The sequence below is a fragment of the Trichogramma pretiosum genome, unplaced genomic scaffold (genome assembly GCF_000599845.2).
Source record: "Trichogramma pretiosum strain Unisexual culture from Peru unplaced genomic scaffold, Tpre_2.0 scaffold28, whole genome shotgun sequence".
Taxonomy (NCBI): domain Eukaryota; kingdom Metazoa; phylum Arthropoda; class Insecta; order Hymenoptera; family Trichogrammatidae; genus Trichogramma; species Trichogramma pretiosum.
Genome location: NW_019641710.1, coordinates 936,329 through 955,550, shown reverse-complemented (window position 1 = coordinate 955,550; position 19,222 = coordinate 936,329). Strand labels below are relative to the sequence as shown.

General features: G+C 39.8%; 3 protein-coding genes across 4 annotated transcripts in view; all 3 read right to left on the bottom strand.

Annotated features, from left to right (window-relative positions):
- The window catches only part of LOC106659021 (echinoderm microtubule-associated protein-like CG42247), a 29,452-nt gene extending 11,695 nt beyond the window's left edge, over positions 1-17,757 (bottom strand). The window contains exons 1-2 of one of the 2 annotated variants that reach the window (XM_014381291.2): positions 17,517-17,757; positions 16,825-17,002 (exon numbers count right to left, since the gene is read on the bottom strand). In XM_014381291.2, the coding sequence (XP_014236777.2) occupies positions 16,825-16,905 (81 nt within the window). In that variant the 5' untranslated portion in view covers positions 16,906-17,002; positions 17,517-17,757. Of the gene's footprint in view, positions 1-13; positions 473-16,824; positions 17,003-17,516 lie in introns of those variants that run through there. The other variant, XM_014381289.2, reaches the window with a different exon arrangement.
- Positions 9,010-12,390, bottom strand: LOC106659023. The gene is made up of 4 exons (XM_014381297.2): positions 11,293-12,390; positions 10,487-10,648; positions 10,224-10,382; positions 9,010-10,137 (listed from the first exon to the last, which is right to left on the bottom strand). Exons 1-4 carry the CDS (start codon positions 11,363-11,365, stop codon positions 9,956-9,958), a joined length of 576 nt encoding a protein of 191 aa, XP_014236783.1. The 5' UTR covers positions 11,366-12,390; the 3' UTR covers positions 9,010-9,955.
- Positions 17,513-19,073, bottom strand: LOC106658476 (suppressor protein SRP40-like). Its single transcript, XM_023463161.1, has 2 exons — positions 18,609-19,073; positions 17,513-18,325 (listed from the first exon to the last, which is right to left on the bottom strand). Exons 1-2 carry the CDS (start codon positions 19,071-19,073, stop codon positions 17,513-17,515), a joined length of 1,278 nt encoding a protein of 425 aa, XP_023318929.1.
- Positions 19,074-19,222: the final 149 nt, after the last annotated feature.

The following is a 19,222-nucleotide window of genomic DNA, read 5'->3' as shown; positions in this document are numbered from 1 at the left end:
ACTTCTAGCGTACCTGCGTGCAGAGATGCGTCAGCAAACAACTCCTCCGAAGCGCTTAACTTTTAAGACTACGTTGCGAGCATAATTGTGTCAGTTCAGTCTCGTTTACTCGTGCGGATCGCCACTCGGATAATCACATTGGCTCGGTTGTATCTGGTTCGGCGCGACGAATCTTCCGAGTCGCGGACGCTTATCTTTCTTCGGCACTCATCTTCTTCTCGACTTCTTGCCTGTGGCAGCTCAAACGCGCGGCAGCAAAAAACAAACTGTTACAGGACGGAGCAGCGACACGGATCTACCGCGTCTCGTTCGATGATCGACGAATCGACGTCGAAAAAATTGTTACGCGCCGCACGGGAGATGAACGAGTGATCACGAGGTAAAAATCCAGAGGCACGGCCAGCCGCGCTCGATGATGATACATATGAAATAGAAAAAGGATGAAGGGGACGAGTGTCCTGCGCGAGTGAGCTGCCAGTCTTCCTGCGACTGGGCCGAGAGTCGAGGATCGCGTCGCGCTTCGCCTCCCGAGCACACACAAAGAGGAAGAAGAAGAAGAAGAAGAAGGGAAAGGGGGTCGCCTCGCGCGCCCGCGCCAATGGACGGGGCAAAGAGGGTCGCTGAGCTTTTACCCCCAACTCGAGCCAGCTATCCTCTACATTTCGTGCACACCCGTGTTCGTGGTAGACTTCCACCCCCCTTAGGGCCAACATCTATATAGCCACTCTAGCTGTCTATATTTCGTTGACTTTCAAGGACGACATCTCTCCCTTCCTTGTAAAATCCGATAGTTTGATTGAATGCCTTCTTCACTTATGCAAAGAGTTAATTTCCTCGAGATCGTGTCGAGAAGCGAGGTTCGCCCAAAGTATCTGGGTGTGATTTTTAATTTACCCAACAATCAATCCAATTTCTAAACTTTCAGTTCTCATATTTTCGTAAAAAAAAATAATAATTATTCAGCAGAGCCTACGCTGGAATAAATTTGAACTTTATAGTAGCCGACATTTTACACGAAAAACATTTAAAATGTACCATGTAAAATAATTATTAAAATACATATATCAAATTTTTTGGGTCAAATAAGCGTTGGGGTATAACGAGCACAGTTGCATGCCACTGGATTATATAAAAGAGCAATAATTAGCCTAGAAAATATTCATAACGAGTAGGGAAGGGAGGAGTGGTCATTTTTTTTTTAGAGCGTAAAAGGAACTCGCGAGGGATATATAATAAATATATATGTGTACGCGGAGAACACGAGAACACATGCGGCACGTAATAATCAAACAGCCGAGATTCGAGGCATGAAAATTGCCGCATAGTACCCCACACGTCTGACCGTGTTGCAGACCTGCTCTACTCGCCAATCCAGTTGTTCATATATACATATGTCTCATATTATGTGGAATACTGCGTAGGTGGATAATGCAGATTTTTTAACGGCCTATTTTATAATCTTGGCTCGCTTAAATAAAAAAGAAACGTTGAATGCAGAAAATTACTTTCACGTAATATTCCACGAATTGCGTAAATATGGCGTTTTAAGTATGACGAGTAGAGTATCGAGAAAGTCGACGAGATCGAAGTTCGTGAATGAAGTCATGATGCTTTAGGGGTAGGGCCAAAAAGCGTATACAAAACCAAGCGAAGAACACATTTGGGCAATGTTTATGCGTAGTGCATACATAAGATATGTTTATGTATACTTTGGTAACGCTGGCGCAGGTCACAGTCAATAGCAACTCAACACACATAATGTACATAAAGCGGCGGGGCGAATGAAGTTTGCAAACGACGACGACGACGGCTTTCGCGTGCAAACGAGCCGTCGTGTAGGACACATGATAGACCCCTCGAACGGCACCTATTTCTCACTCGCGCCACTCGAAAATCTTCGTATAATCCAAGAGGCCTACACAGCTGTATTACGCACATCTATATGAACTCGATATATCGCCGTCGTGTATGTGTATGCGTTCGGTACAGTAGTACGGCGCTCTTGCTGCAACCACACGCGGCGTTTATGTTTATGTAATATATAGTGGGCTCGAGCAGGCTGCAAGAAATAAGCGTCACGCCACTTTGTACTACGCAGCTTCATTCCATTTTATTGAAACGGAGTGAGTTATCGGCCCAATTTCATTAAAGCTAGTGGTAAGCAGTAACATTTTGATTCTCAACAGTTTAAATTTTTATGCACAGAAGATGGTAAAAAAAAGTTTTGATAAATACCGCGGCCGTGCCAAATGCAACTCAACCATTTTGACCTTTGCTCGAGAAATTGGATTCTTCTAATCAGCTTTCAGGGTTTCACAGCATGTACTCGATAATTTGATTGGCTATCAAAAATATTACTCGATTGCTGTGATTAGTGTTTAAACTTTTTTTTGTAAAAAAAAGAACCTTGCCTTGATTTTAATGAGTAACAGGCAAGGTGCATGCAGCATTTTAAAATGAAAAATTGCTGATTTCAATGACGCTTGAAATCTTTAATCAACCTATGAAATCAAATTGAAAAAGTGAAATCTATTAATTTAAATTAAAATTTGATAAGTTGACAAATAGCAATTGCAAAAGTTACCCCAAAAACATCTGCCAAATTTGTGAAATTTTCAATTATTAAAACTTAAATGTATTATATAGGTCAGATCAAAAAAGAGTTGATGGTTCAAAAAATAAAATTAAAATTACTCTATAAACTAAATGTAACTAAATATTCTCTTAAAGAGTGCATACTTAGTTTCAATTGCATTTTTTAAACTATCAACTTTTTTTATGTAACTCATACATATTAACGTATTATTGTCTTACGCAGAGAGATGACCGAAATTCGAGCGCAATAGCTCTATGTCCGCAAGAGCGCAACGGCGTAAACGGAAACTGGACTCTTGCTCTACTGCCATCAATTAGCCTGATTAGATTTTGAGACAAGCTAAGTGATGGATTATGCGCCTCATATGGATAAGCGGCTAGTTTCATTGGCAGCGAAAAATTTGAAGCAGAAAAATTATTACAGAGGGCTGACCAGGTGCGCGCGCTACACAAATTTATTGGTCTTCGTCCGCAGTTCGGCTACATTATATGCGACTTTTAATCGACCCGTACTGCCAACGGCATGAAAGATGATCGAGTCGTTAATCAACGTCGATTAGGATTTACTTATGCGCGTGTTATAACATTGCAGCCTGTTACTTTTATTCAGGTACTCGCGCACGAGAAAGTATAAGGAACGAGTTTTTATACCTTCACGACAATTCTTGCTAAATCACGTAACAACTCAAAATTTCTGTTGAGAAACTTTTAAACGTCGACGTGTCGATGTGCGCAAACCGCCAGTGAATGCATACGCCAATTTGATAAAAACACCAACAATTTCACAAAGTTAATGTCTGTACATTAATTGTACAATACTTATATTTACTGAACTTTACTTTTCCTCTTGCGGGATTTAAATAGTCATGCCTAAGACGTAGACGCATTTTGAAGAGGTCGCGTAGCGGCAGATGAGAGTACTACGTGCTTGGCAGTCGAATATCCGACTCGAGAAAGATCTAGAGAAGATTGACTTCAGTGTCAATCGGTTTTCGCTGCGAATAATATTGATAATAAAGGATATTTATAACGATTTTACCTACACGGAGAGAAAAAAAGCGTAATTTTTCACCTTGGGAGGGTAAAAATTACCCTCCCGTGAGAGTAAAGCCCGTCCAATTGATGTAATGCTATCGTAGTAGTGTCTCATCAATTTTTATAGGCTGTTTGTTGCGTGGATAGGTTTAATTTATTAGCATAATTGGGTTACGTCGGTTAATTTATAATTTTTTTTCTAATTCGAAAAAATTTTTTTGTTTTCATAAATTTTATTAAATTATAAAAAAATTATAAATTAACCCACGTAACCCAATTATGCTAATAAATTAAACCTATCCACGCAACAAACAGCCTATAAAAATTGATGAGACACTACTACGATAGCATTACATCAATTGGACGGGCTTTACTCTCACGGGGGGTAATTTTTACCCTCCCGAGGTGAAAAATTACGCTTTTTTTCTCTCCGTGTAGATATTAATTATTGTGGATCTCGAAATTCGTGATTTTGAAGGCCAATTCAACGAAATTAGTTACACATACATCTGAACTGAGGAGATTTGTTGGAAACTATAATCATAGAAACTAAAAATTGTTTTCTTTTTGTCACCCTGTCTATTATATAAAGTTTTCGCTGCAAGCCGTCGAAGATTTAGAGATTCAACGAGTCGAAAACAAAGTAGATTTTCGTTTATTATAGCTCTGCCTCGAAACATCGAAAGCTGTACTCATTGCCTTGGAAAAGAATAAAAAGGATATTTTGTCATTTTACAGGAAAAATAAAACGATGATTACTTCCAGTAAAAAAATAAAGCGACTTTATAAGCCATAACGATATTGTGACAAAAGTGCCTTTTTTCTAATGCCATGACACTTTTAGGACGCATTTTTATACCTCCTAGTAGTGTTCAGCGTGTAACAAACATGAAATTTTCCTTGGAGATCATAGAACGCATTATAAAGCGGGTGAATTTAGACGAATCTTGGCACGAAGAAAAAACAGTTCATGAGAAAAGCGAAAAAGATAAAGATAAGTTCGAGTCTATCGCTCTGCGACGTAATCCGGCTATGACCCGAAGAGGAAGAAAAACTAGTCGCGTATTCTACATTTTTTTATGAATAATTTTAACGATTTCTGACTGTTGTGAACCAAATATGAACTTTTTACTCCTATAAGAATAATAAAAAAAGCAATGGGATCTATGGGGCTTTTTATTCACTTTCAGAATGTCACAATGATTTCAAATTGGTTAGCTAAGTTCAAAGCTATCTCAGTCGTTCCAATACGACATTGTTGAAATTAAATACAACTTTTGCGCGAAATGATTTACGTACGCTAAATATTGGTACATGAAAAGTATAATACGTGAGTCAAGGTCAACAGTTTCGTTTGGGTCGTCATATAATTATTAACTACATTCATAAACTTATAAATAATTATTTTATGACGTTTTTCTGATTTATGGTAAGTACAAGAAAATACATCTAAAGTGTATGTTAAAATAAATAATATTAAAATAATAGAAAATACATCTAAAGTATGTGTTAAAATAATTTTCAATTGCCAGTATGATATTGGTAAAGATTGTTTACAATACATAAATTATAAAGATTTGGAAGTAAACACTGAGGTTTATTTTGTACACTTCATCTGAATAATAGTTTGATTGATGTATAATAAAACGTCAGTAAATCGGTTAATATTTCTGACTATATTTTAAATGATAAATAACTGAACAAAGTTCGAAATCAGAACCTTTTATTTCTATGACAAATTTTTCATCGTCATCAAGAAGCAAAGTGGTAAAAATCACGATCACGATAAAATGTTCGACGGCAACAAACTCAAGTGGAAGGCATGTTTGTTTAGGTAATATTTACACCGGAAGTTAATGTCGTTTGCTCGTCGCTCATGAATTTTCATCTTGCATATGCATGCATTAAACTCGCTTACATTTGTAAATTAAATGATCTCATTTACATTTCGATGTTTACATATATAATGTCATTTGTATTATATGTGAGCGACGAGAATAATATTCGATGGAATCGCGAGTACACATGCATACTTTTCCAAGTTTCTTCGCTTGCTTTGGTGCAATCGACGCGAAAGATTCCTCAGTCGGTCCGATATCGTAATCTTTTGTAAAGATCAAATCTCTATCGGGACATTTAGTGAGCTACAACGAACTGTTATGCATATAATATGTCAATATCGCATCTGAGCCAGTGTAATTATAATAATGTATTTGGTCTTCTGTTGAAATTACTGGCAACACAAAAGCTCACAAGCTACACACTCAATACTGTAAATTATTTTATTGCTCTGCGATTATAAGTTCAATTATTGCATCGATAACAAGAAAAGAAGCAGAACGCGAGAGAGCTTGCACAGATACAACTACAGGAAGGTTTATATCTTTGCCAAGTTTGGCGATCCGCTTGTGTTGGACTAGCCCGGCCCGTGTGAGACGTCGCAAGCGAGGCCGTGAATCAGCTCGAGCTTTCAAAGCTGTGCGCCACCCAAGGGTCAAGGTCACTTTCCATATTATGTACAAACGATCATGTGTATGTGTGTGAATGCGGCTGCACACACCCACCTTTCGATTTTTGTAATCGTCCCTCTTCCCCGCAGCCTATATAATACATCGGCTGGTTCTCTCTCACTTATACACGTATTAAAATGTGAGTATATTATATTGCATACAGATATTTGTCGCGCGCAATAGCGGCGAGTTCGCGAGCACTTGCCGCTGCAGCCACGACCGCGGCTGACATTTATTATGTTTATCGTGCGATTGTGTGCTCGGCTTCGAAGACTTAAATCTCTTTGACATGCGATTCTTAGGTGTCTTTATTGTATCATATGAAATAAACTCGATCGGCGAGCTTTGCTCAAGAAGACGACCTCTACGACCTTTGACCCTCGTACACACTTACACATATATTATGCGCTTTGCTACTTTGTACTTGACTTCTTGTTTTTTTTCTTCTTATACGCAGGAAGGTCTTTTTTCCCTCTGTAATTTTTTGTTTTGCATAAGCAGGTTATGTCTTTTTTCCAAATATTTTTATTTCACCTCGTCTTATATTCAATCTCCTAAATTACTACGTACTCTACTATTTGCTAGAAAATTAAAGGCCATAAAAATTTCTTCCAAGCTCTATTAGATAAGAACTTTTTTGTTTGAAAAGGAAGTGAGATTGTTTAGATTGTTTTTTTTTGTGCTAAGTATAGTGTAAAATGAAGATATGAAATATCTACAGAGTCATTTCTTTCTATAAGGAAATAAAATTTTGAGTATGCCTAATAGATGAAGCCACAACGTGTTATTATCTCATTAATTAACAAGTTTTTTAAAGATAAAAATGCACTGGCAGATATTTTTTCACTCTGAATTATTTATGTTCAAATGTAAATCGCATTCCCTTTCATATTCGCTTAGCATGATGAACGAAAAGAGCAAGATGCAAAAGATATCAATTCGTTAAAATTATTCCTGAGTAATGAATTACTTTACTTAACTTTTGTTACTATCAAATTATATCCAACGTCTTTATTCAGACTTTTTTACCTTAAATGATTTGATGTAAAATGAAAAAAAGGGGTTTCGTTGATCCCTTCTAATGGTCTGACAATAGAGAAAGATGAGAAATGTGTATTGTGCTACCAATCAAGGTTTTCTAATCATCTAGTAACATCGAAAATGGTCCTTGGGTACACGTTCAGCTCACACATAATTTGGTCAGAAATAAATTTGGTCAGAAATAAATTTCTTTGCTTCAACTTTAATGAAACAGTTGGGACTTGAGCAAGCTAAAGTTTATGGCACTTTGATGAGTTAAGTGCACGGTTACAGTAGCCACTCTGTAACCAAAGAAGATCGAATTCATCCCGGAAAGCAAAAAGAATATTTTGTCTCCCTGTGCAGGGAGTTCCTACATTTTTTTCAGATTCTGATGGGCATGGAATCGTAGAAATTATGGGCTAACTCGTCGAATTCGAGTCAAGTAAAAAATATTCTTTGAATTACGTACATACTATAATGTTATGAGTTTAAATTTGTCATTACTGGTTTATCCTTAATTTTTAATGAAATAGTTTTGTCCTGAGCTCATAAGAAACGGCTCAATAATAACAATAGTAATAATATGGAAAAATCGAACAGCTCGCGTGTATGTGCAACATGGAAGAAAGGTGAGGAAAAAAAGACGATGTGGAGTGAGGAAAAGTTGAAACGAAATCGCACTTGTATTACGACTTTGATTGATCGCGTACGATATCTCGCGTGGAGCATCTCGTCGGCAATAATATTGTGGTTGCTTGGCCCTATATGGTTGCTTTGCATATCATTTTCAAATCGTCGCACGCTCGACACTGACGTGGTAATTACTCCCGCATGTTTGCCGCCAAGCCTATATTTGTGGCCATATTAACGTGACTTGAGGGAAAAATGCTATGCTGTTGCGCAAGCTCAATAGCGTCGATATAGCCGAGTAGAGAAGAGGTGACTGGCCCACTCTTGGGTCACTCAGTCAAATGCCGTTTTTATTACTTAGAAATATATAGCGTCAGAAGCTTGTTGAACTTTTATGTGCGTATAAACGTATGATCATGTTGGTTACTTTGTCATAAAATCGAATACAAAAAATAATATAAATATGAATATTCACCATAGTAAATATAAAAGTATTTAACTGCTTTCCAGCTAAATAAAGATTAAAGTATACAATTTACTTCATAAAGATTTATCATAACAAAGTTAATTTGATTGAGAAACATTAATATGTCTTATCTTATGTCATTTTGAATGACAGAACATGGCACTATTTTATAATTTTTTAACGCAAATTGTTAAACGAAGCTTAAATATTATGCAGTTTTAATGTAAAGTTTTTAATGAAGGGTAAAAATACCAGTGATGACATTTATAGTTTCTTTTGTATGGAATTTCATTAAAAATAAATTTTCCATTACTTTTTCTGTAAAACAAGTTCTGTAAAAATTCATGGAATTTTAATCCCAACTACAATTTTCAAGGTAGAAAAGAAAAAAATTATAAAATTTTTTTTACATTTAAAAAATATATTTCAAATATTTTAAAACTGTTTATTCTTTTCACCTAATGACATCAAATATTTGGGAAATTTAAATTCTCAACATATTTCTCAGTATAAAAATAAAATAAATGAGTTTTTCCTTTCTATTTGAAATAAAAATTCATGTTTCTAGTACAAAAATTTGATGAATTTCAACGATGACCGAAAACGACTTTCATCGTTAGGTGGTGAACATCATTACAAGTAATTCTACCCGTGTCAAGTAATAAATAATGGTAAAAATAGCTCCTAAAAACTCCAAAGTGAATGAAGTGTGACTAATAGAAAGGAAAATACAATTATATTACACACTTATAAAAAAACACTGCATTTTTTATTTGTCTAAAGTACAAAATGTAGAACTATCGAGTGGGCTCACACGTTGGTTGTCCCTGCACATTGTCGTCGAATTTTTCAATCGATCATGATAAATATTCATTGAATTTTCACGATGCTTCCACAGATCAAAATATACAATTGGCTGCACTGCCCACCATTTTAGCATTGTCGCGCCGCCCACTCGATAACAGAAGTACGTGGCATGTACGCTCATATAATATAGATCCACAAAGGGCGCATCAGGCCGTTTGTCTCTATAGCAATGAAGCATCGATGTCTCTTATAACCGGAAATGCGCACGTTTTCGAGCTTCGGTATAGGCGCCGTCAAGTTGCATATATGACTATTGGATGTATGTAACATGCCTACTTCTGTTGAATCAGTACATACACTATTTGTAAGTATTTTTCAAGATTCGTAGAGGTTTAAAAACAAAACTTAAAATAAGAATTAATCGACTTTGATACATTTCTTTCATTTTTCTCATTACTTTAAAGTATTAAAAATTTAAAACTCAAACTCAACATCTTATTGCAAAATTTAACAACCTATCAACAGTCAGTATCTTTCAAATGACAGTTCAATTTTTGACAAGAATCTAACTGTAGCTATTAGAACGACGTGGTTAGTGTATTAAACAATTTCATATGAATAAAATAGCTTATCTTTAGCCAAGTAAATATTTCTTCTACCAATTTCACACACTTTTTTTACTTATAAATGTACAAACTATTCTAAAACTATTATTAAACATAAGAGAACACAATTTTTTTCTCTAAATGTCTATTTTGCTCAAACTGACCATTAAAGATCGATTGAAATTGTGATTCAATCAATACATTTATTCTTTTTAGATCTTATCAAGAGAGATTCTTAAGTATCTCTCGTTTAGGTCACTCAAAACTTAATTAATAATAAAATATTACGCTACGAATGGGATAGCCTTACTAGGACTCCCTTTGTACACAGCTTTGTTGCATTTACAATGCCTGAGATACGGGGTTCCCGTTCCTCCTGAGCAAAGAGGCATAACGGGAAAACAAATATGATCTCCTCTCTCTATGTGCTCAAGAATTTCTATCTGTTTTTTTCTGAAGTCCTCGCCTGTTAAAGAAAACAAATGTTGTAAAATAAGCATGTTTTTTCAATTTTTTTACTATAGAATTTAATTAGTAAAATAACTTTCATACTTTGTCGTAGTGGGAAGTTGCAATCGCAAAAGAAAGGATCCGAAGAACCAACTCCTCCTGAACAAGATACTGTGTAAGGTTTGGGGCAGTGTTGTGTTAACAAGTCTCTGGATTTCATTTGAAACAAACGAAGTTTCTTGTTGTTCAGCCCTATTTCATCTAAAAATTAAACAAAAAAGAGTTTTTAACATATTTTAACACCAATTTGAAGATGTAATGAGTTGTTTGATAAATCAATGCTCCGTTAATAATTATATACCGACCATCGGCTGGTTTAGCTGCTTCCATGTCGCAACGACAGTATAATGGATCTGGAGTCCCAAGTCCTCCTTGGCAAATAACATGTTTAGGAAGTTTACATGTTTCTCTCATAAAGTATCTAGATTCTTCTTGAAAAAATCGCAGTTTCTCAACATCTACATCAGCTAAACAAATACATAATTTACAAAGTTAGTAACAAGTAATGAAAAAAATATCAATTAATAGTTTTTAATTATTGCAGGTAGGAATATGTACGCTTAAAAATTGCAAATGTATTATTTTTCACGAAACGTATTTGTATGAAAATTTTACACATAATTTTTTCATGTTTTCTACTTTAGGTTCTTTTCAATATATTTTGAAGTATTAAAAACTATGTTTATATCTTTCTTATACATTAATCTCATAAAAAATAACAATCATGTACGATTCTTGAGTGTACTACGTACATAAGTGTACGTGTAGTGTGAATAACCGACTTCAATTGCATCTACGTAGTGTGAATGATATTTACACCGTTTTGTTTTTTTAAGCAAAATATATGATGCCTCCAAAAACATGTTATTAATCTAAAAAATCAATGGCATAGTGTTCTTGTCTCATGTCAATGAATATTTGGAATTAGTATGATAAATATGCAGATTTCAAGAAAATTACTCATAACTATACGATAATATTCCATATGCACACGACATTAGACAGTATGACTTCCTTCATCTTGTTAACCCGTGTAAACAAATGACATCAGGCAAAAACAATAAAATTCTATAAGAAAGAAATCGTAAATAATCGATGTTTAAGTACTTACTTTCAACTGCGTCAGTTGCACTCAATAGCATGGATAATGCACAGAAAACAAAACACACTTTTTGAGATATCATGTCGAGTATCGATTGATCCAAGCCAGCGAATCGAACTTGACTGAGCTAATCGTCGTGTATTTATAAATTTATCTCTTTGAACCGTCGACTACTCCCACTCTTATGAAAACGTTTCAATATGAAATGAATTTTACATAAAGATCTCGGAATTTCCGTCGTAAAACGACCGGCCAATCTACATTGTATATGTGTATCAACGTATACGTCAGAAAAGTAAACAAACTTGCTTGTGGTACCATAGAATAGATTTAACTTTGATCAATGATAATACTTTTAATCGTAGTTTTGGTAATCCCGGTATTTTTTTAATTTCATTAATGTCTCTGTAGTAAAAAAATTTTAATTGATCAGATTTCTCCCAAAAAAAATTTTTTCAAATCCCAAAATATTCCACGTTGGATCGGTTTTACCAGCATGGTATACGAAAATCGCATGAACAACGGTTATAATCTTAGGTAATCGGCATGATTAGCCTCGATTTTTGTGGGCTAGTTTTGCATGCAGTTAAATCCACGAAGTCCATAGCAAAAGGGCGAGACTCGATGTATATTTAAGCAAATAAGCTCTTGTTCCCTTAGACATAGGCCGTAATTTAATTTTTTTACTCAAACTCATATTTCATAAAGCTGTAATGACATGAGCTTTATTTTTATGCACTCGGATGCACCAGATTTTTCAACCTTGTTCAATAAAGTGATTATTAAAATATCTTAGTGATTCAAGAGCCTCGAAAATAAAATTCTTTTCATTAAAAAATTGTTGCCTTTTCTATAAATATCAAAAACGAAAGAATGCTTAATGTCTTGTGTAAAATGAGTATTATTTTATAGTTAGCAATTAAAAACTCAGTAAGTATATATGAAAAAATCGATGCGATGTAGTAATGTTATTCATAAAAAAAGTAAACATATTAATTAATAATGAAAAATGTTTGAAGATTTCTCAATAAATTGAAAAACCGGTTTTATTGGTTTTGTATCTAGTGAATCACGTTTTGTTTTGAAATTCTGTGATTGGCGAATATATTTTTTTAAATTAAAAACCCAATGTGTAAAGATGTAAATATCATTTAAAAGTTTAATTTTACTATTATTTATATTCATTTTTTTTTTTTTTTTTGTAATTTTTTGTGGTAACGATTCAATCATACAATTCGGCAGGCAGAAAGATCAAGTCTCAGCGGTACTCAGTCCGTGTGACATTTGTCTTCGGCAATGGTAGCGTCTATTTTCTCGACTCGAGCTGCAGAACTATATGCAGCACTCGGCAAGCCGAAGGCGTAAGATTTATGATCGAGCGTGGCGTACCCTAGGTAGGCAGACGCCGCCGCGGCGTTCTTAGCGTGTGTGCAGCTGCGAAAAAAATTAGCCCGTGCGGAAATGCAAATGAAAGTTCGCAACTGCGCGGAGGGTCTTTGCCGCACGGTGCGCTACAGCGACGTAGTTGATCGAGAGTCGAAACACTCGAGTGCGTCGTCGAACACTACTTAAAATATCGAGTAATTATTCATACATTTTTCGTCAAGTCATAGAATGATCGATCTCTACGAATTTGGCTAAAAATTACTAGCACTAGTTGAAAAATGACTGATTAGTAGAAAAATGCATAAATTGAAAATTATGAAAACAACGTATCGTTTAACTTTTCGCTAGGTAACGTTGAAATCGTCGCTAGAACAAAAAGAAAGGACCAAGCTGGCGAGGTTTTGGCGTGCAGAAAAGTCGTTTGCGCGCCGACAGAGAAAAGCAAAGACAAAGAGAAAGGCCGAGATACTCGGCAATAAGGCGCTTCCACATGCTTAGCTTTGCAACGAGGAAAGGAGCATCGAGGGCTGCTCGTCGTACCTACATATGCATGCATTAAGCTGCGCTATCACACAAGAGCTGCGCCGTTATAAGCTGGCCGCGCGTATCGACCGGAGGGCGCGCTGACCGCCGGTCAATGAGATACGCTCCTTCTCTCTCTTTCTCTTCCCCTTCGGACGCGAGTGCAGAAGGCGGAAGTCGCGCCGACCTCGCCGCCGAGCCCACTGCGCGTTGTGAATCGTGATTCACCGCCGCCGCCGCCGCCACCACCACTGCTACACCACCTTCGCGGCTGCCGAGCTCAACGCTATGTGTAGTACATGGCCACTTCAAAAGTCTCGGGCGGATCGCGAAAAATATTATCGACGGCGCTGCGCGATAGTATTCCGCCTCGCGCGCTCTTATTTAGCTATATAGAGCTAGCTGCACCAAGGCAGATGGGTGCTCGTTAGTCGTACTTTGCAAGCCTCTTTGGATCGGACTCCGAGTTACGATGAGCTCTTCGATTGATTCTCACCTAGATGCGTGAACGATTTGCGATTCTTTATACAAAGCTGTAGACTTGCTGCTTTATCGACTAAAGTCTATTGATCTCGGAGCTTTGTTATTCTTTTTTTTATTTTTCTCCTCGGGATTTAAAAAAAAAAAACAACAAAAAATGTAATTACATTTGTGGATCCATGAATGCGTATATGCGCGACACACGTGTCACAAGTCGTACGACCTCAATAAATTCTCGTGTAAAAAAAAGCTGCAGTTTCGTGTCGCACGAATGTCAACTGTTTTTCTCCTCGCCCCATTAACAGGGCCGCCTGTATGCTTTAAAACACTCGGTGAAACAACCACGAGTTTTTCTCCTAAATCTTTATCATGAATTATACAACGCCATGTGCTCTTACTTTGCGAAAGAGAAAGAGAAATCCCAAACGAACCCCACGCGTATACTTACATTATACGCAGTACGTGCAAAAAGAACAACGTTGCATGTAAATTGCCACTATATATTCGCAAGGTCATTCCACCCCATCGCGGGCGGGATCGCATTCCAGTATTTTCAGGAAAAAAAAATAACGATCACTATAAAAATTCTGCACTCTGCGGCCTTACCGTAAAAAGAACGAAACAATAAAAAGTCCGAGGAAAAGATACAAGTTGCCAAATGCGTTCCTCGCATTCTTCGTAGCGTTCGCAGTACGAACTGCGGCGCAGTAGCGGTGAAGCCATAGTCCCGTGTTTCGCGCCTACATCGAGGAGCGACATGCAACAATGGCCCACTGCTTCAGATCCATTAGAAACAAATAATATTTCTGCCCGCTGGGAATTCGTTACGTGCACGCGGGAGCAGTCGTATAATGACGCTTATTATGGTCAGTAAGTGCATAATACGCCTCGAGGGAGATTGATATTTTGCGCAATTCAGACGCAGAAGTTTCTTATGTATTTGAATTTGAAATTTCGCGAATATTCGTAATTATACGTCGAGTTGTACAAGTATGCTGATAAATATGACTAATGTGCCTCGATTGCGGAACGGCCGCGCGTTCATTTTCTAGATATTTCCAGAACAATGAAGCTTCATTACCGTCGTCCAGCAAGAGAGAAAAAGAGAATAAATTTCGCGAGCCAAAGTGAAATTCAGATGTGCGATAAAATTCACGCAATAAAGCTTCGTTCACTATCATTTTGAAATTTGCCCATAAGACCCGAGCGATTAAAAGTAAAGTCTGGGAAATAACATTGCGGCTTTGCTTGAATAGCCAACCCGAAAAATAATTTTTTTCGACACCCTAATTATCTTGTCCGAGTATGCAGCCGTCCAGGGGTACTTGCGACAAAAGTTCATGAGCGTACAGATTTGGCGCGCATATATACGAGATGACTCGCCGACCACGTGCTCGAGCTGTTCTTTTGGAAAAGAGAGAGAGGGGGAGAAGTGTGCGCCCGTCTACACGATCGAGCTTTATACACGTGAATTCATAAAAACAGAGCTTCTGATGACTCTTCTTTTTTAGCTTTTTCCCTCGTCACCTCGATGGAATGTTCCAAAAATAATTTGTATAGCTTATTTTAAATTCCAATCGTATGAAGCTTAAGGATGCCGATTTGGTGTTAAATCGACGTTTACTTTTTACGCGAAAAACGAGAGCAAAAGGTAATCGTCATTTTCATTTGATCTATTTTTAGGGCTCTACGTTCTTATGAAAAATAATACTTATATACGCGCGTGATTAAGTGGATAAAGCTCCAATTACTGCACAATGAGAAATGATTTGCCGATAAGATCCGCTGGCACGGCTTAATTGCTGTTAAAAATAACCAATGAGCCGCGCAGCCTTGCAAAGAACTCATTCGAAGGATCAAACGTAAAAATAAAATCTTAAGATATTTTTCACTCGTGTTTATAATATGTCTAGGGTCAATTTTGTGCGAAATTTCGTAAGCCGCGAGAAAATTAAGAGCCGCACGATGCAAATACAGAAGCGACAAACGCGTTTACAATAGGCATACACGTATAGGAGCGAAAAAGGCTCGAGTTCGCTTGATCTATCGAGCCGAGCCAGCTCGAGTAATAGCCGAGGGTGGACGTTGCGCGACGCGTTGCGTGCACGCGGCCGATCTGGGCCAGATTTATGCACGCAATTGTTGTTGGCCAGCCGTCTCGAGTAAGTACCGTGTGTGTGTACTGTTATTATACACACATAATCCCCCTCGTTTAGCTCCGGCCGTACGTTTACCTTTTCTCACTGACTTACTTTCTTTGTCAATTCCTCGTGGCCGATATGTGCGGCTACATGATCTTTTTTGCGGGTCAATTTATGTAATAGAAAAAAATAATAATAATAATCAGCAAGGAGCTTTTGCGCCATTGCAAGCGCGTGCCAAGCTCATTGCAAGCTGACATTTTTGAATATTTATAGAGCCGAGGCACACGATCGCTTCATAAATCTGTTTAAGCCAACTCTGTACTCGATTTGATTTAAAATTGTAGAAATAAAGAATTTGGCCTACGTCGCGCATTTAGTCGAGAGAGAAAAATTCGAACGAACGTGTAGGCGAAAGATTCTCGCTGATCGCGCGCCGCATTGGGCCATTGAATTTAAAATTCTAAACGGCGGCTCAAAAAAGCCGCTGTACACAGCGACCCACATGGGACATGGAAAATCGGTCGGAAACCAAGAACTGAATGCATACTCGAGTGTCAAAGTAATGCACCCTGGTCCGTGGGAAAAGATTTATTCGCTATTACCCTTAATTTCACAAAGGAACTGGTCATTCCTGCGTACATCGGGGTTGGAATCGCAAAAAATTTCTTTGTTTTCGAAATTGAATCAGTGGTCCGAAGCATCGAAGGTTTATTTTAAAATCGCAGCGTGCCATCGTCGTTATTTGGCAAACACAAAAGAAAAGCTCAGGCCTATGTATACAAAATGCAAAATCGATAAGCCGAAGCTTACGTTACGACAGTCGCACGCATATCGCGCTCGCGACCTTGGGGCTGTCGAGCGCCTTTAAGGCTAGCACACGTCAAACGCGCGATAATCGCTGCTGACCCCGAAAAAATGTAAGCCTATGTGCAAGGACTGGGTTCAATCATAAAGTAATAAAAGTAAAAAAGAAGTAAATAAGGCGAGGCGCGAGCTTCGGGCGGCTTACCTTGAATGATTTGTAACTGGAGACGACGTAGGAGGCGCCGTCCTCGAGCTCGTCGAGATTGAGCTTGCGGTCGCCGTCCATGGAAAATATGTGCCTGGCGCCCCTCGGCAGGTCCAAGCGCTGCGACAGCCGATCGAGCAGAGCCTCGAGCGAGCCGATGTCTCGTCCCGGTTTGAACCTGCGACACGTCATTTTCCAAGTAAACAAAGCATTCGCGTAGAAGCACGACCAGCAGACATGCATCGGACCGTTGGAATACATCAAAGAAGTCATAACCGATCCTTGGCGTTCTTTGTTTGTACTTAGCAGCAAGTTAAGGAAGCCGTGGCGGTCGTGTATGAAAGCCGAGAGAACCCTCGACAATTGACATTGATTTTATGAAAATGTCCGGTTAACCGCTCCTACACATACTCTCTCTCTCTCTCTCTCTCACTCGCTCCCTCTTTCTTCGCTCCTTCTCGAGCCTATACACACGTATACGTTGCGTGCAGTGATTTTGCTGTTGTTGCCGCTGGAACGCCATGTGCTATATACGTGCAGTGGTATAGGTGTTTGTGCGCGCGCGTCAATGTGTGTTAACGGGGTTAAATGCATGGTGCAAAAACGATTGCCATCGTTGAATCGCATAAAAAATAAGTCGCGCAGCTGGCGAGTGAAAAAGCTCGTTTGGTTCAGAGAAGAAAGCTGCTCACCTGAACTCGACGCCGGGAAAGTACGGATCGCCATTTCGGTAAAAGGTGACTCTGCGGGCGCGCCAGTAGCCGAGATTGTTGTACCTGGATGGCGGCTGGAGCTGCTGGTGCTCGTGGCGGCTGCGGGGCCTGGCGATCGTCGAGGCCTCCTCGGCCAGGGCATTGGCCGGGAGCAGGGCCGCCGAGGCAGCCGCTCCAGCTCCTCCTACTCCTCCAGCAGCTGCTAATGCCTGCTGCTCCGGGGGCGGCATGCAGCGGGGACTGGAGGCTCGGCTCTGATGATGATGGCGCAAGCTCCAGTAGCCACCGCCGAGCGCGCCACTAGCGCCACTTGCCCGACCGCTGCTGCCTCCTCCTGCGCCTCCCTCGAATCCTCCTCCTGCCTCGGCTGCTTCGGCTTCGGGGTAGTCGAGTCGAGCTGGTCCTCCCGCTGGCGCCACCGCTTGATCGCGCCGCGAACTGCGCAGCCCGTTGCGTCGAGCTGCAGCGCCCCGATCGTGCAGCCGATGATCCCTGTGATTGTGCTGCTGCTGCCTGTCGTAGCCGCGTCGTCCCTCGGACATGGCGGCCGCCACCTCGCCGTCTATCCCTTCCTCCTCGTAATCGTAGTACATGTCCTCTCCGGCCATTCGGTGCTCCTCGTAGTCCTCCTCCGCCCCCTCGTCCTCGTCCTCTTCCTCTTCCTCCTCTTCGACGTCGTCCATGTCGTCGGCCGTTAACGAGCTCTGATCTTCCAGCTCTCTGTCTGGAGCTTTGCCAGGGCCGCCGATCGCCTTGCTCAGGCTCGCGACTGCGCCCTTTACGCCCTCCTAAGTGCAATACGAATTCTTTACCGAACCTGTTGAAAAGCTCGATCGCGATGCGCTCGGACCGCCCGATTAATAGACATGTTTTCGGTGTTCTGCCTTTGTGTATGCGCTCGTCCACGTCCGAGAGCTTCGATCGATCTTGGCAATTTTTTCTTCCGCTCGCGCATTTTTACGTTTCTCGCGCCACGGTTCGCGGGAAAAATCGATTCCCTTTGATTCTCCGCTCGCGGCGTGATACCGATGACCGAGCGATAAGCTCGCGAGCTCCGACAAATACACTTACCCTTGGATCGTAATCCTCGTTGTCGTTATTGTGATTCATGTTATTTATGACCATGCGCTGAGCCGCCGGCGTGGGCTGGTGCCCGTTGGTCTGCCTCTTGGGCGAGCCAATCATCACGGCGCTGCTCATCTTGTCGATTTTGCTCTCCACCGAGGACACGGCAGAGTTCAGAGCTTTATTGACTATAGCGCCGTTAGTCTGTTGCTTCTGCTCCTTCGACGACGCTTCTTCTTTCGTGCTCTGCTGCTGCTGCTTCTGCTCACCGTTGGCATTCGTCGTTGTGCTCGTCGTTGTCGACGTCGACGTAGATGCCGTCGTTGACGGACTAGCAGTGGTCGGGGCCGCGTTGTTGTTGCCACTCGTGCTGGTAGTAGTAGTATTGGTAGTAGCGGTCGAGGCAGTGCCGTTGGAACTTGACGTATTCGCGAGTGCAATGGCCTCGCGAGCTCCGTTCGCTGTTAGCATGACTCGCTACTAAAGGGTCTGGCCGACCGATTGCCTTTTTCTCTTCAGGCTGCTCAGATTTCTTAGTTGACTGGAGAAGCGGATTATCGACACCGCTACCAACGTCTCTATCGCCTCTCGTCTTTATCAATATGATTTCTCGATTTCGA